General features: G+C 40.8%; 2 protein-coding genes across 4 annotated transcripts; one reads left to right on the top strand and one right to left on the bottom strand.

Annotated features, from left to right (window-relative positions):
- The first annotated feature begins 1531 nt into the window (after positions 1–1531).
- LOC105057166 (probable leucine-rich repeat receptor-like protein kinase IMK3) lies at positions 1532–6088 on the top strand. The gene is made up of 2 exons (XM_010939657.4): positions 1532–3649; positions 4340–6088. Exons 1-2 carry the CDS (start codon positions 1660–1662, stop codon positions 4984–4986), a joined length of 2637 nt encoding a protein of 878 aa, XP_010937959.2. The 5' UTR covers positions 1532–1659; the 3' UTR covers positions 4987–6088.
- A 140-nt stretch (positions 6089–6228) lies between these two features.
- Positions 6229–14534, bottom strand: LOC105057167 (sorting nexin 2B). Of its 3 annotated transcripts, none has more exons than XM_010939658.4 (5): positions 13249–14532; positions 12229–12438; positions 11854–12114; positions 8321–8407; positions 6229–6463 (listed from the first exon to the last, which is right to left on the bottom strand). In XM_010939658.4, the coding sequence occupies exons 1-5, from the start codon at positions 14233–14235 to the stop codon at positions 6389–6391; spliced, it is 1620 nt and encodes a 539-aa protein (XP_010937960.1). In that variant the 5' UTR covers positions 14236–14532; the 3' UTR covers positions 6229–6388. The 3 variants fall into 3 exon arrangements, 2 of the variants coding, with proteins under 2 accessions (XP_010937960.1, XP_073104535.1); XR_833946.4 differs by lacking the exon at positions 6229–6463 and adding an exon at positions 8510–8606 and having other exon boundaries at positions 8322–8407; positions 13249–14534; XM_073248434.1 differs by lacking the exons at positions 6229–6463; positions 8321–8407 and adding an exon at positions 8509–8606 and having other exon boundaries at positions 13249–14534.
- Positions 14535–15729: the final 1195 nt, after the last annotated feature.

Raw genomic sequence — 15729 nt, 5'->3', positions numbered from 1 at the left:
AAAAAATAATATATTTATCTTTTGGGTATTGGTTTTTTGGAAAAGGGCAGAAAAGGATCCTGTCTCACGTAAGAGAGGCTTGTCTTTGGGATGCATCCCCTGCAACCTTAACATGGACCATTTGATGGGGCCGAACCTTAGACAACCGAACCAGCTAATACAATGAAGGGCTCATCCTCCAAGAGCCCCATCAATCACGATTAGTGATATATGTTTAGAATCTAACTATAGCCGGTATGGATAGATCGACGAATATAAGTTCACCATATGATTGTAAGTTGACTAATGAGAGCCTTCCATATGGCTGACCATAGGGGCGTATGAAAAGTCCTTCAAATTTCAAATATTTTTTTTCCAATTGATGATAGTTTGGCCATGATGGGAACAGTTTCCTTAACCGCACAACATGCAAGCAATCCACGTAGGCGAGATATGTGGGTGCGATCCTTAAACAAGATGCACGATCTGTTACCAAAATAATCAATATGTGTGCCTGATTACTTGGCAATGGACACTAGCTCTCGCCTGTATAAACCACACTTAAAGGATCCTTAGATAAATTCTTTGAATTCCTTAAGTGCTCTTTTAATCCCATTATATTGCTATTCTTCTTATAACATCTCTATTGTTTCTTAAAATTTAAATTTGACTTAAGCATCGAATGATCTCTCGTGAAACACTCTTTAGCAAATGACTTTCTTTGTCTGTTATTTTATATTGAATCCCGCATTAGAGCCACCATTTGAGTGCAGTCTTTTCCATCTTTTTTATCTTGAAGCTGTGCAATGACACTCAACTGACTCCTTCAATTGAGATAGCAGGCAAGTCGATTTTTCCAGCAACCTTGCTAACTTGACGTTTGGATCAGATTAAATCTCAACAGCAATAACTATCATTTTTACTATAGTACAATGTGATACATGGGATCCATATATTTTTTAAAAAATAATAAATTCTATGGACACAATAAAATATGATTATATTTTCTTTAAATTTTTAATAAAATTATTTTAATAAAAATAATAATAAATGTCAAAGGAAGGACTTAAATTTTTCAATTTCTGATTAAAAATCATACTCTATGGTAGGAGGTCAGATACGGGTTGGAAAAATGTAGACCGGGAGGTAAAAGCACCTACATTTACCATGAGTCTCCATAACTAATTACAGTTATAGAGAAAAGAAAAGAAAGAAAGCAGGTTTAGGACAGTTAAAAAGGATGGCGGATTTTTACCTCGTACCGCTAACCAAGCAGAGTTAAAGTAATGACGCTTTTAATTACAGAGTGGAAATCGGCCGTTGTTGCCGTTCCTGATCCGTGGGACCCATGGAGAAAATAGCCGTTGGAGCTGCACCACCGGAAAGGTCAGGCCCGTTACATTTCTCTCTGTTGACACACGGAAAACTAGCCGTTGGCTTCCACAAAAAAATGGCTCTCTGAACAACACCATCTGACCATGCCTAGTTTGTCTCCCCAAAAAATAAGATTCCCTCGTTTGAACCCATTCCTCTCTCTCTCTCTCCCCCCCACCCCACCCAAAACCCTCTCCCTTCTCTCCTTCCATCCCTCTTCCATCTACTTCGTTCCAATAGGAGAAAGTAGTAGAAGAAAGGGAAAGGAATAGCTAGCATCCTGGACCAGTCATCTTCTTCCTCGACATGGACAAATCCCATGGCTTGTTCGATGGATTTGGCGAGTACCGTTTTAAGTTCTCGCTGTTTTTGATGAAGAACAAAGCAAGACAATGCCAGATTTCAAGTAGGGAGAATAGAAATATCAAGTACCAAAGCTCCAGGAGAAGCCCATTCGGAAAGCTCTTCCAATGGGAGTGCCTGTTGGCCCTCCTTGGCATTCTACCCTTCATGTTGATTAGCCCGGTATCTTGCCGGGGTTGGGATGGAGTCGTCATCACGCAAGCCGACTACGAGGGCCTCCAAGCCTTCAAGCATGAATTGGATGACCCCAGAGGGCTCCTCAGGAGCTGGAACGGCACCGGCCTCGATGCCTGCTCCGGCGCCTGGGTGGGCATCAAATGCGTCCGCGGGAAGGTGATAGCCATCCAGCTACCATGGAGGGGACTGGGTGGGCACATCTCCGAGAAAGTTGGCCAGCTCACAGCATTAAGAAAGCTAAGCCTCCATGACAACTCCATTGGTGGCCAAATCCCCTCGGCCCTCGGGTTCCTTCGTGAACTCAGAGGCGTCTATCTCTTTAACAACCGCTTCTCGGGCACCATCCCACCTTCCATTGGTAACTGTCTCGTGCTCCAGACCCTTGACCTTAGCAACAATTTGCTCACAGGAAGTATCCCCTCTTCCATATCAAACTCCACAAGGCTCTACAGGCTCAATCTTAGCTATAACAACCTCTCAGGAGTGATCCCCCTCGGCGTCACTCGCCTCCCTACCCTCACATTCCTCCACCTTCAACACAACCACCTTTCTGCTTCCATTCCTGATGGCTGGGGAGGAAACGAAGTTAACAAAGTCTATCAGCTTCAGATATTGAATCTAGATTACAACTTCTTTTCTGGAAGCATTCCCATTTCCCTCGGTAAGTTACCAATGCTAGAACAAGTTACTCTTAGTAACAATAAGCTCAATGGAAGCATACCTGAAGAAATGGGGACTCTTCCAAAGCTTCAAACTTTAGACCTTTCTCATAACTCCCTCAGAGGAAGCTTCCCTCCATCTCTCTGCAACCTTTCCTCATTAATTCAGCTCAACCTTGAGAGCAACCACCTTGAGAATCGGATCCCAGAGACCATTGACAGGCTTAAGAACCTTTCAGTCCTCTCACTTCAGAGGAACCAATTCGATGGTCAGATTCCGGCCACGCTCGGGAATATTTCTAGCCTCTCTCAGCTGGACTTATCAGAGAACAATCTCACTGGACCGATTCCTGCCTCCCTTGATCTTCTAGCCAACCTCACCGCTTTCAATGTCTCCAATAACAACTTATCCGGTCCGGTGCCGGTTCTCCTCTCCGAGAAGTTCAACTCCAGCTCTTTCAGGGGAAACATTCTGCTCTGTGGGTACAGCATTTTGGTCCCATGTCCATCACCCCCTCATCCACATGTTCCTTCTCCAACGATCTCGACGGTGTCCCATCACCGAAAACTGAGCACCAAGGATATTATTCTCATAGCTGCAGGGATTGTTCTATTGTTTCTATTTCTACTCTCCTGTGCTCTTCTCTGCTGCTTGGTCGGAAGAAGGGCTGCTGCCGCGAGTGATAAGAGCACAGCCGGCGCCGGAGCGGCAGCTGGGAGAGGCGAGAAGCCGGGGCCGGCGACGGGAGGTGAAGCGGAGGCAGGAGGGGACGCCGGGGGGAAGCTGGTCCACTTCGATGGGCCGTTGGCGTTCACGGCTGACGACCTCCTGTGTGCGACGGCGGAGATCATGGGAAAGAGTACTTATGGGACGGTCTACAAGGCGACGCTGGAGGACGGGAGCCACGTCGCGGTGAAAAGGCTAAGGGAGAAGATGGTAAAGCATCAGAGGGACTTCGAAGCGGAGGTGAGCGTACTCGGGAAGATCCGGCATCCGAATCTTTTGGGTCTCAAAGCTTATTATCTGGGGCCCAAAGGGGAGAAGCTGCTGGTATTTGACTACATGCCCAAGGGAAGCCTTGCAGCTTTTCTACATGGTAAGCTCTTCTTAGGTACAAATTTCATTTGCCACTTCCTACCTCCCTCTTGTGGAGCTGGTCCTTGGCCACCTTGTCCTTCTAAGTATCTTGGCAAATGAATTTTGATTCTTTTCCTTTCTCCACTTGCTAATAGATTACCGCATTGTATTGCTAACCATGAAATTACCTCATGCTTTTGATCTCTAATTACAAGTTTACCGCTTTGCGTCTTTTTCTTCTATCATATGAGACTACCTTAAATTGTTTTCGTTTCTTTTAGCCTAGATAGTACTTCTCCTTTCACACATTTGATTGAAGCCGGCAATCCAAACTCAAAACTTATAAGTTGTGTTATCTCTAGAACTTCACATGAAAAGTTAGTTTTGTGTCAGATTCCTTGAAGAAAAGTAGTTCTTTTCACACATTTGATTGAAGTCAGCAATCCAAACTCAAAACTTATAAGTTGTATTATCTCTAGAACTTCACATGAAAAGTTAGTTTTGTATCAAATTCCATGGAGAAAAGTAGTTCTTTTCACACATTTAATTGAAGTCAGCAATCCAAACTCAAAACTTATAAGTCGTATTATCTCTAGAACTTCCCATGAAAAGTTAGTTTTGTGTCAACTTCCATGAAGAAAAGTAGTTCTGAGATGAAGGGCTTGATCACTGATTGATATATCATGCTATTTATGTTGGCAATCTGCAGCTCGGGGCCCCGACATAAGGATCGATTGGCCGACGAGGATGAACGTAGCCATGGCCGTAGCGCGCGGCCTCTGCCACCTTCATGTCGACATGAAGATGATCCATGGCAACATAACGAGCACCAACATCCTACTGGACGAGAACACAAACGCCAAGATCGCCGATTTTGGCCTATCCCGCCTCATGACCGGTGCCGCCAGCTCCAGTGTGATTGCCACCGCCGGTGCACTCGGCTACCGCGCTCCCGAGCTGTCAAAGCTGAAGAAGGCCAACACGAAGACGGACGTCTACAGCCTCGGAGTGATCATGCTGGAGCTGCTGACGGGAAAGTCCCCAGGAGAGACGACGAATGGCATGGATTTACCTCAGTGGGTGGCGTCGATCGTGAAGGAGGAGTGGACGAACGAGGTGTTTGATCTGGAGCTGATGAGAGATGCGGAGGCCGGGACGACGACCGGGGATGAATTGCTCAATACGTTGAAGCTGGCACTGCATTGCGTGGATCCTTCTCCGGCTGCTCGGCCGGAGGTTCAGCAAGTCCTGCAGCAACTGGAGCAGATCAAACCGGAATTGGCTGCTGCTGCGGGCTCGTCCATGGAAGAAGGTGGTGGCGCCACCGCTGTTGAAGCGTCTGAAACCGGTGATTAGTTTGGTTGGTTGACATCTGGTACTGGTGACTTCTAGGAGGGTATTCTGAATTCTTTTGTTCTTGATTAGGTTCTGGTCGATGGTTAGCTAGGTATTGGGTTTAAATGTTAGATCCTGTACATAAGTTTGATGTTTAGGACAATTATTTGTTATTCTTATTAATTTTTGCGGTGCTGCTCTCTTTATCATAAGATGATGCTGGAGTGATTGCATTAATTTAATAGCAAGAAAATTAGATTTCGGGAAATATATACCTATTAGTAAGTCAATGGACATAGTCACGTCCTTGTTTCCTTCTATAGATTGATTTTGGTGCAATTGACTGACGTGCCATAGATTGTTTTGGATGCAATTGAATGATGTGATGGCACTGGAAGGTAGTTTGCTCGAGATTTGGATTCCAGCTATAACATCCACAACAGTGTTTCGGTTTCAAATTCTTCTTTGAGAATTACATCTGCTAAGAAAATATCGTGCAAATAATTCATCACTTTAGCTTTATCTTTGCTCCGGTTGTGAAAAAATAAATGCTGCCTCGTGTCCCTCATCCAAACCTTGTATATCTCCATATCCGTTTTAAACCTTCCACATTGTCTAGCTGATGTTAAATGGATATTATCTAGTTGATATTAAATGGAAGATACATTGAAGACATATAACATCAACCCGAGAAGAAAGGGAGAAACATAAAGGAGCACCTACACTATGCGTTTCTCAACCTCAGGTTTACATCCGAAGATAATTTCAAATAACAACTCATTCAGATCTTAAATTCTTCATAATTCTTCAACACGAGAGTTTTATAAAGCGTGAAAAAGTTCTCTTCAGAAGCAGATAATCTTCTGCTAATAAATTTTCAGCAGGGTGCTAGTTTTTATGACCCACTAATAGAGTCCATCACACAAAAAGACAGCTACAAAGACACGGTTAAGATTGGGAGAGAGACACGGTAACATAGATCAGTTGAATGTTACAACAGAGAAACTCGCCGAAACATGGAAACTCAGATAAGCAGTGAAACGTTAGAACATAGAACACCAAGATATGGAGTTCAGACACCAGGGAATTTTGTGGGCCAACAATAACTCCTTTTTGGGTAAGAGACAATAACTCCTTTCAATTGTTAAAGTTTGTATGTCACAATCATTTCTTGTAACAGCAACCCGCAGAGACCAACAAGATCAAGGGTCCCACTTAAAACCAAAAGATAAGGAGCCATACACCAAAAGTAATAGAATAAAATAAAATAAAATAACTCCAACAAAATCTTTTTATTATGAAGTGGTTGGTTCTATTTCCTACTTGATAGTGTACATGCACGTGTGGGTGGAGGGCAGGCAAGAAAAACACCTCAATTTACTTTTGAAGTCTTATCACTGGCTTTCCATCAAAAAAAGTCTTATCACTGTCTAGCATATGCACTTGTTTCTTCTGCCACCGCTGCCCAAACATTTGCAATCTTCTCTGCATAACCGGCCTGTTCAACATGCAACGTGTAAGTGCTTACAAATGGCCAAGTTTTGTACCAGATAAGCATCAAGAAATTAAACAAGTTCATGATAAAAAGAGAGCTTCATAATAGAAAATGTCAACTAGATGATCGACCCTTCCATATCATGTTCAATTACAGTGTTGAGACCAAGGATACACAATGATCATGTGCTCAGTGCAGCTTTGTTGAAGCATATAGTTAAAAGTGCGCATAATGACTATTGCAGTCCCCATGCAAGTCATAAACCAAGAATATACTACATAATTCTAACAAGGAACCATGTATCATGTGGAGAAAACTTTAAGTTGTTTAAGCGATACTGAAAGAAGCACCAAAGGTCCTAGATTTCCTTCAACTTTACGACTTAGCTGTTACTTATTTCGGATTTCCTGGAAGTACCGTGAGAGAAAAAGGTGATCAGTAACAGATAGAAACAAAATCTGATTGACAGGATAGCAGAAACCTTGGTACACTTCTTTATGATTCCATAATGCATTGATTGTTCTGAAAACATTCACAGCATCATATGCCCTAAAAGCAGATTACCCATTACATTATTCGTAAGAAAGAAGGATGAAACAAAAATGGAACAGGTTGTAGAATTATGACCTTAGAAACAAAACCATCATGTCCTGTTAAGTGACCTTCTAAACTGCAATTAATGTGTAAAGTTTTGACACCAGTTTTACTTAACAAAATTTCTTCCACAGGATCATAGTTTAAGAAAGATTCAATCTCCTGAAAGAGCATCCCTATGCACCCAATATAACCAGTGAAGGAGCACATATTCAATGATACTGAACAAGGCCATTAAAGAAGAGATTTAGCACATCTTGCAAGCTTATAACATTTTACCCCAGTAATATTTGTTCGATGACCCTTAAAAGATAGAACATAGAAGATCATCTTAAAATTGTAACAGCTCAAGAGCCCACTCAAAAAGCTAGTCAAAAAATATTATTTAGATTCCTTACCCAGTATAAGTATTCAAGATCTACCCGGTGTACAGCTGATATCGGACTAAGCACATGCCCACCCAGGTATGCACATACTCTTTCTGTTTAAATCTCGATATCTTCACCAAGCTAAGAGTCTAAATCCATTCAAATCCAATCACAAACACCATGATCAGCTAACGGTCAATCCAAATAGGCTCATGCTGCTATGTCCTCTAGATCCACTCTGATACCATTTGTCACAACCCAAAACCTAAAAAGGCCGAAAGCAGTTATTTGGGTTCCTTAGCCCCATATAAGCAGCTAAAGCGGGATTAAACACATGCTCACATGGGTCTTCACGAAAATGAACTTCTACATCTTATACTTTTAAGTTCTCATGCTAACACTAACAGGCAACATACTCAAAATAAAAGGAAAACCTTAAACAGAAATAACTTAACAAGCATAATCCCTCTACAAGGACCAATCTACCTTTTGTAAGTTTCTGTCGATTTTTGTAACCAACGCCCCACCACCAGTTTTCAATTCTCATTTTGCAAGTCATATGAGAGTTTCTACGGTCATTGGTAACCATCAAACACTATAAGACTGGCCCATATAAAAATGACTGATTACTTAGCAGATGTAGCACCTTACACTTTTACTTCCTTCTTTGAAAGTAAGATAAAACCTTTTAGATTTCAAAAGAGCTATTTTATATATTGTTCTTGAAATGTTTGGAGGCTGCAGAAACTTAAGTATAATTGGGTGAAAAGAAACTAAAAGTTGAATGCATGCATCCTCTAACCATCACCACAGTTAAAAGAAGATGAATGCTACTTCACTGCATATAATTGATAGTTGAACATCTAATGCTTTAAAACCATCAAGCAAAAAGTAGTACCTGATTTATTACAAAACCCTTCAGCATACTTAGAAAATCATCATGCCTTTCTCTGTCTAATCTCTCGAGTTCACTCCGGTTATTTTCCTGCATTAATGTTAATAACTGTATGAGAGATCTGCATCTCCAAGTTCAATCATAATCCTCAGTCCATATAATCATAATTCTAACATAAGTTAGTAGAAATACATGGATTTGATATTTCAATGTACATTCCTTTGGACAAACTTATCAGGTGAGAAGCAACTGCAGAGAAGGATCAACAAAGCCAAAGCAAATAGGATTCCTGTTTATGTTGAAATATAAAAGTATTCATAATCATAAAAAAGAAAGTACAAAATATCCTAAATTTAAGATTTTTAAAATAATGTATGAAAACAAGCTACTATTGAGCTATCTTAAACAATATTCTGAAAAATTTTTTATTAACTTTCTAAATAAAAGGTGAGACTTTCAAAAAACGATACCCCATTCAGCTGAAACAAATATATAATAGGAAATCTTGACTCTCTCGGTCATCCATTGTACATTCTATAGTCTCCTCATGTGACAATCACATGAGGAAAGAAACATTATCTCTTTTATCATAATATCTTTCTTGGAATTCCTATGCTATATAATCTGTTACTTGGAGTCTCAACATGGAAACCTGTTTAATATTTCTAGAAAATGGTTGCTACATAACTCTCCAAAATCCATCCACTCCCTCTTTTTATCTCTTAGCATGTTAAACATATTTAGAACAAACAAAGAAAAATCTTTAATCAGAGCCGTTCATTGCTAGATTATTTTCTTTTGAAATTTGTGAGGCGGCAGCATGAATGCTGCTGCTACACCAGGGACATCAGGTCAACATTTAATATGACTCATAACCAAGAAAAGACCTGCTAGCCAATAAGCTTCACTAAGACATATAGTTGAATTTAACTTCCAGAGGAATGTATGTACGGCTAATGTCAGGAAATTCAAAGAGTGAGAGCTGTACAAGAATGCATCTGAATTTGAATTGATCCACAAAGGTGATTGCAAAACTAACCAAAAAGTGATGCATGATGACAGATGAACTACAATGATGATGATATAAGACTCAGCTTTATGAAACAGGTGAACGGAAATTTTTGTAGCATGAACAAGAGAGATTCTATTGTCAAAGTAGACCATAATTTTATCAGATACTAGGATCACCACTTCAAGAAAACCATATTCATGCAATTATAATCAAGCTCCCTAAAGTGTCGCCAATTTCCAACACCGGAGTAATTAGAAGAGATGAAAAAGGAGGAAGAGAGCAAGAATAGACCAGTTATATGTATAGTCTTACCAACAACAATATTCAAATCAAGGTTTTAAATCTCGTGAGACGAGGCTGTCCCAAATTTTTCATGGAACGGGATGCGCTATCGTCCCACCCCATCTTGACACTTGGGACAAAGGATGTCCCAAAACGTCCCAATTGGGACGTTGGGCAGTTGGGATGCTAGTGGGATGGTCTTGTCCCAACACATGGGATGGTATCCCATCCCGATATCCCACGAGACATCCCACTGGGACCTGAATCTTTGCTTCAAAACAATTTCACATACTATTTCAAGAAAAGGCTTATTATAGAACATTCAAACTTCAAGCACAAAATTTACTTATAAAGATGGAGTGCTTGTTTACAAACTCAAATATTTTCTATAAATAAGATCATAGAAATTTATGTCTATTCAAGATATACACTACTCAGAATAGGATAAAAAGTAGTCTGAACGATGAAACGATGGCCAAATTGGTCATGATAATGAAATGTATTCCGAAGCAACCTAGAATTTTGTGGAATAATAATTCATAAGATTTTTTTTTTTAAATTGAAAGCCTTTCAACTTACAGAGAAAGAATAAATCCTTTAAAATATAAGATGATTAGATGCACTACCAATTTGTGGTAGTCGTAATGAGAACAACAATCACATTTACTGGGTGGGTTGCTGCTACAGTTTGGCAGGCTAGTAAATTACTAGAGACAGGCTTTTACTTATAGCTGATTTTGGTACCTTGCATGCCCACAAAGATGATTTGCATTCATTAACCAGCTGGGCATCTGATAATAATGCAACTTGTATTGTTTTTTCCTAACATTTTTGCATAAACTTTACAGTAGCACAAGGTTACCTGTAAGGCTACTATATTAACAGTTTACATAATATTATGAATTGCATGTTTATAAGGGTTAATGTAATTAACATATAGAATAATGACCAACTGATTGTTAAAACAAATTCTTTCATCCTTTCAATTATCCAGAATGATGAAAAGGTGACAAAGAACTTAGACAAAGAAAAGTTATAACAGCATACCAGGTTACAGTAAAGCATTGTGAACCACTAGCATGTCAACAACAAACTAGTCAAATGTGTTAATTTATAGCATTGTCACTGCAGCAATGCAAAATCAAAAAAGAAGGACAATAAGTGTTTTACAGCTGTAAGTGATCTGTAAGAATTGAATTGTAATGTGAACAAATAAGTGCAGCTTTTTCACTTAGATGTAGAAGAAGCCAGCATCAATTCAGATTATTCATTTATGAGACATGTAAAACATGATAATATGACTCTTGAGAAGATGTATTATGTTTGACTCATTTTACATATTTTTACAAGCACTTCCAACACCAACCATGTGCTAGGAAGGATGCAGGTTGAGATTGGGCTCACAATGAATGACAAAAGGAATTGAAAACTATGAAAGAAATATTAATTTAAGAAGATGAAATTTATGAAATTAAGATTCCATTAAGCAATCCCCGAATACTTCAAACAAGGCTACATGGAACTTAATGTTGTCATGGTTCAGCACCCTCTGGCAGTTAAATGTAACTCATACCTTAGCTGCATGTACTGATATGAGTAAATTATTCGGGCATTAGATAATGCTAGTCATCTAATTCTTTGCACAGATGACTGGTCCCCATAAGATAACTGAAAGTGTTAGTCATCTAGCACAGTAATATTAGAGAAGTTTCATAAATGAGTTCCTCAAATGCAGAAACCAAAATTCATAAATGATTTCCCACACGTTTTCTTAGTTATGCATTATCCATACAATTACATAAATATTAAACAGCTTTGGTAAGGAGATGTATTTTAGTTTGCATTGAAGGTTGTAGGAAAAAGGGTGAAAGACTTGAGATAACATCAATGCAGATTGTGAGGAAAGACATGGAGAAGCTTGGAGTAACATCAAGTGTGGCCCTAAATAGGAAAACTTGGTGAACGAGGATCTAGAAAGCCAACCCCAAATAGTTGGGAAAAGGCTAGATGGCTATCTTTATGGTCATTTCTAAATTTATTCGCAAATTCTTACTTTCTAAAGCCTGCCAATATATCCAACAAAGGGGAAAATTACTCTGAAGTTCATAAACTACAATTAATTAGTTTAAAAAATAGGTAAAAGACAACTGAAAAACTTGGTAGAAGTAACACAATTTCTTCTGCCAAGAATAGGATCGCTGTACCTTGCTCTGGGTTTTATGTGACAGACTGAAAACATTACCTTGATCCTTTCGTACTCTCTTAATGCACAGCATTTAGCATCTTCAGTAACTCTTATTGTTTCTTTCAGCTCCTCCACTTTTCGCATTCTTGATCTGTCACCACCAAATATCTTCGAGGATGCAGCTTCAAGTTTATCAATCCTTGTGTGCAACGAAGTCAAATCTGACATTAGTGTTTGTACAGTCAATAATGCACTGGCCCGATCAGAGAATGCACCTTGAACTGCTAGCATCAGACCTAGATATTCATGCAGAGTGTCCTGCCATAAAGCATTTTTCAGAGACCTAAATAAATAATCAGAAAAAAAGCCCTGCTGAAGACCTTTAACCTTTACCAATATCAAAATTTCATGCTGTAATCATTCAGTTATTACCAGATGTTTCACTGTTTGAGCATTTAATTCTCGATATAATCTACTTGCTTTTACAGCAGCAGTTGCTAGACATTTGGCATCAGTAGCTCGTACTCTCTGAGAATTATATATGGCTTCCTCAGTCTCAAACTTAGTCAATTTGATGAATGCCAATCCCAACTGTCCCATTGTTTCCCCGATATCTTGTTGAGCTTTAACAAGCACTTCAGCCTGCATAAAAAAGCAAAAAAAATTCAACTTAATGGAAACATTGCTTGCTGCTTGCTGATGCATTCTCTCTATCCACATACAAAAAAATGTCATGCTTGAGAAAGATATAAACATGAAAGAACAAAGGGATAATTCAAAACAAAAAATAATGTAAAACAAAAGAAGGTAGACTAATGATTTGTAATGAAACAGATCCATTGAAAAATAGAAAAGTATTTGAAGGGAAAAAGGAAAAACATGTTGAACACAAAGACATGTATCCTTAAGAATATCAACACTAGTTACTCTCCAACATCTCATGAAACTATTCTATGGCTAAAGAAATAATAGCATTCTATCATTTCCTTTCCAAATTTGATTATTTTTGGTCAGACTATATCTCTCTTCTAATGATAGTGTGATCATTCTTCAGGGTTTTGCGGTACAGAATTCATTAGAAAAGCCTCCATGGGAGAACTACCATAACATTTTTTCAATACAATCTCAAGTCTTACAGCTAGGTATCCACAATGCACTTGCAAGTGATGAGCTTAACTATTTTCACCTTCCACCAAATTACCAACTTTGAAATTATTATTATGTTTCCCGGAATGAATGTATATCAGATATGTGTTATACTTCTCCACTTGACATTCAAGATGCTCCCAAGATCCGTTGAACTTAAATACAATTAAGCAAAATATCATGGCCCCCAACATTATCCCACTGAAACTAGTCCATCCAAATTTGCAATTTTGATCCAAATTAGGCCATAACAAGATGGAATAAATTAGGGTACGATTTCAATCGGGAATCGTAATTACTACCCACCTGCTGAGAGGCCATGCTGAGCTGCTGCTCTAGATCCTGCATCTTCTCTTTCCTCTCCAAGAACTCCTTGTCCTCCTCGACCACCGGAGGCTTCGCCACTCCCCAATCATTAGCCACTGACTGCTTGAGCTCCTTGAATATCCTCAGCAGGTCCCTTCCCCCCTTCGCTGGCTGCACCGCGTCCTGCGGTGTGACGTACCCCGCCGGTCCCTCCCCGAACAGCTGCTTCGGCAGCCTCACTGCCCCGTCCAGCATCCTCGAGGCCACGTCCGTGCTTGTGGGCAGCGGCAGCTTCCCCTGGGCCTGCAGGAAGGCCCGAAGCTCCTCGCTCTTCCCGATCACCGGGTGCACAGACAACCTCCACAGGTACTTCTCAATAGCGGATCGGCGCTGCTCGACGAACTCGTGCTTCTGCATCACCTGGCTCTCCACCACGTTCTTGTCGGGCCGCGGCTGGATGAAGTAACCCCGGTAGGCCTCGGCGAGACGGTCGGCGAGGGTCACCACGTCGCGGAACCGCCGCCGGACGCGGAACTCCGCACCGCCGGCGCGAGTCCTCGAGGTGATGAGGTAGGTCACATAGGTGCCACCCCCGGGAACGAGCGAGTTGACGGCGTCCTGCTCCTTCTGCGGATCCGAGACGGTGATCTTAGCGTACTCGGAGGCGGCGGCGCGGTCGGATCTGGGTGAAGAGGAGTCGCGGCGGAGAGAAGGGCGGTCGGGGGCGGCGCCGTTCTGGCTGTCGAGGGGGCTGAAGACGACGTCAGCGTAGGAGGGGGGATCGACGAAGGAGGAGGAGGAGGAGGCGGCGGCGGAGGTGGAGAGGGGGGAAGGGAGAGAGAGGAGGGGATCGCAGCCGTCGACGACGGCAGAGAGGGAAGACGACATGGCACTGCGGTAGTCGGAGGCGACGTCGGAGAGGACAAGGCTCTCCATCTTCTCCCGTGGCGGCGATCCGAACCCAAGGTGGGTCTCCGGACCCATCATCTTATTCTAAACAATATTAAAAAATAGTTGGGCTGAAAATTTTGGGGTTTTAGAGGGGAGGAGAAGGTCGTTAGGGCAGCAGAGACCTGACGGAGAAGGGAAGGGCATGGTACGGTGCGCCGGCGGTTAAAACAAGAGAGGGGTGGGGTCTAGAGGCGCACGTGGTTTTGGGAGGAAAGCGAGCCCTGCGAGGCGAGCGGGCACGAGTACCATGGCTCGGTGCGAGGCATCGGAGGGGGGAGGTCCGGCCAGATCTGGGCAAGGACACATCTTTTTCAGACGGACCGGCTCTTTGATTAGGGGTGTCCGACGGTGCCTTGACCATTTGAACACATAGCATTACTAAAGCATTTCAAATTTGTCCCTTTCAAACTTTCCAAAAATTGTTCTCCTCTAAGATTCCTCTCATGCCATATTTTAATGTTTATAACATTCGATTTTCCATAAAAATTTAATGCTGTAGTTTTTGCAATCACAAATGATACTCCATATTGGAATTATTATACCTTAAATACATTCCTCTTTCTTTTATTTTTTGTATATTTTGTGTTTTTTTATTATTTTAGATGTTGTTTCCAATAGAATGGATAGAATACGACAAATTTCATCATTTTGATGGGCTTGTCATTGTAATTTTTACATGTAGAAACTTCTTTCAACCTAAGCTGATATATTATTCTCTCTCTTATCTCATTGCTACTGTTCCATCAGCATCAAAAATTCAATAGAGTATGCACTTTCTTTTTATTTTGTATTATTTCCTATATCTCAAAGCAACATATCCCGTAGTAACGTGAAGTTGCTAAATTGAAGAGTTCATTGCTCCCTAACTGGACATAAAAAAATGATGGTTCGATATATGAGTATTTTGCCACTGCAAAGTATGAAAATATTTAGATGTGTTGCGGCCAATCCTCTATTATTTTCATCATCAGAGAAAAGCACCTACAAAAAAAAATTCGCACTGATCGAAATTATATTCAACGGAGACCCTCCGATACTTAAATCAGTAGAGAGTAGTGAATAACAGATAGAATATTCAAAATAGCAGAGTATCAGTCCTGAATTATTCTTACACAAATACTATTCATTTACCTCCTCTTATAGATGAGTTATTGGTAACCGTTTGTAATGATTAGAGACATGAGTCCTACTTATTCCGGTACTATGTGATTGTGAGATGGACGGTTATACCCATCACTGATCATGTTCTAGCCATTATGCGCTTTCTGCGTTGGCAGTTTCTAATGTGTTTACTGTATGTCGATGTTTGAATATGTCGACTATATGTCGATAATTGTGGAAGTCCAAATGACCATCGATCGACAACTCTGATATGTCGATGGTTATCAGTTTGAAATCAAAAAGAGTCGTCATAGTCAGAGTTTGCCAGAGAAGTTGAGAATAACCGACTGTTGGTCGATTAATCGATTGACAGTCAGTGATTCGTGCTTATCAAGCCGATTGAATGTCAGAATCAGGAGAGTCAGCTAA

The sequence above is a fragment of the Elaeis guineensis genome, chromosome 14 (genome assembly GCF_000442705.2).
Source record: "Elaeis guineensis isolate ETL-2024a chromosome 14, EG11, whole genome shotgun sequence".
Lineage (NCBI taxonomy): Eukaryota > Viridiplantae > Streptophyta > Magnoliopsida > Arecales > Arecaceae > Elaeis > Elaeis guineensis.
This window is presented reverse-complemented; position numbering and strand designations above follow the sequence as displayed.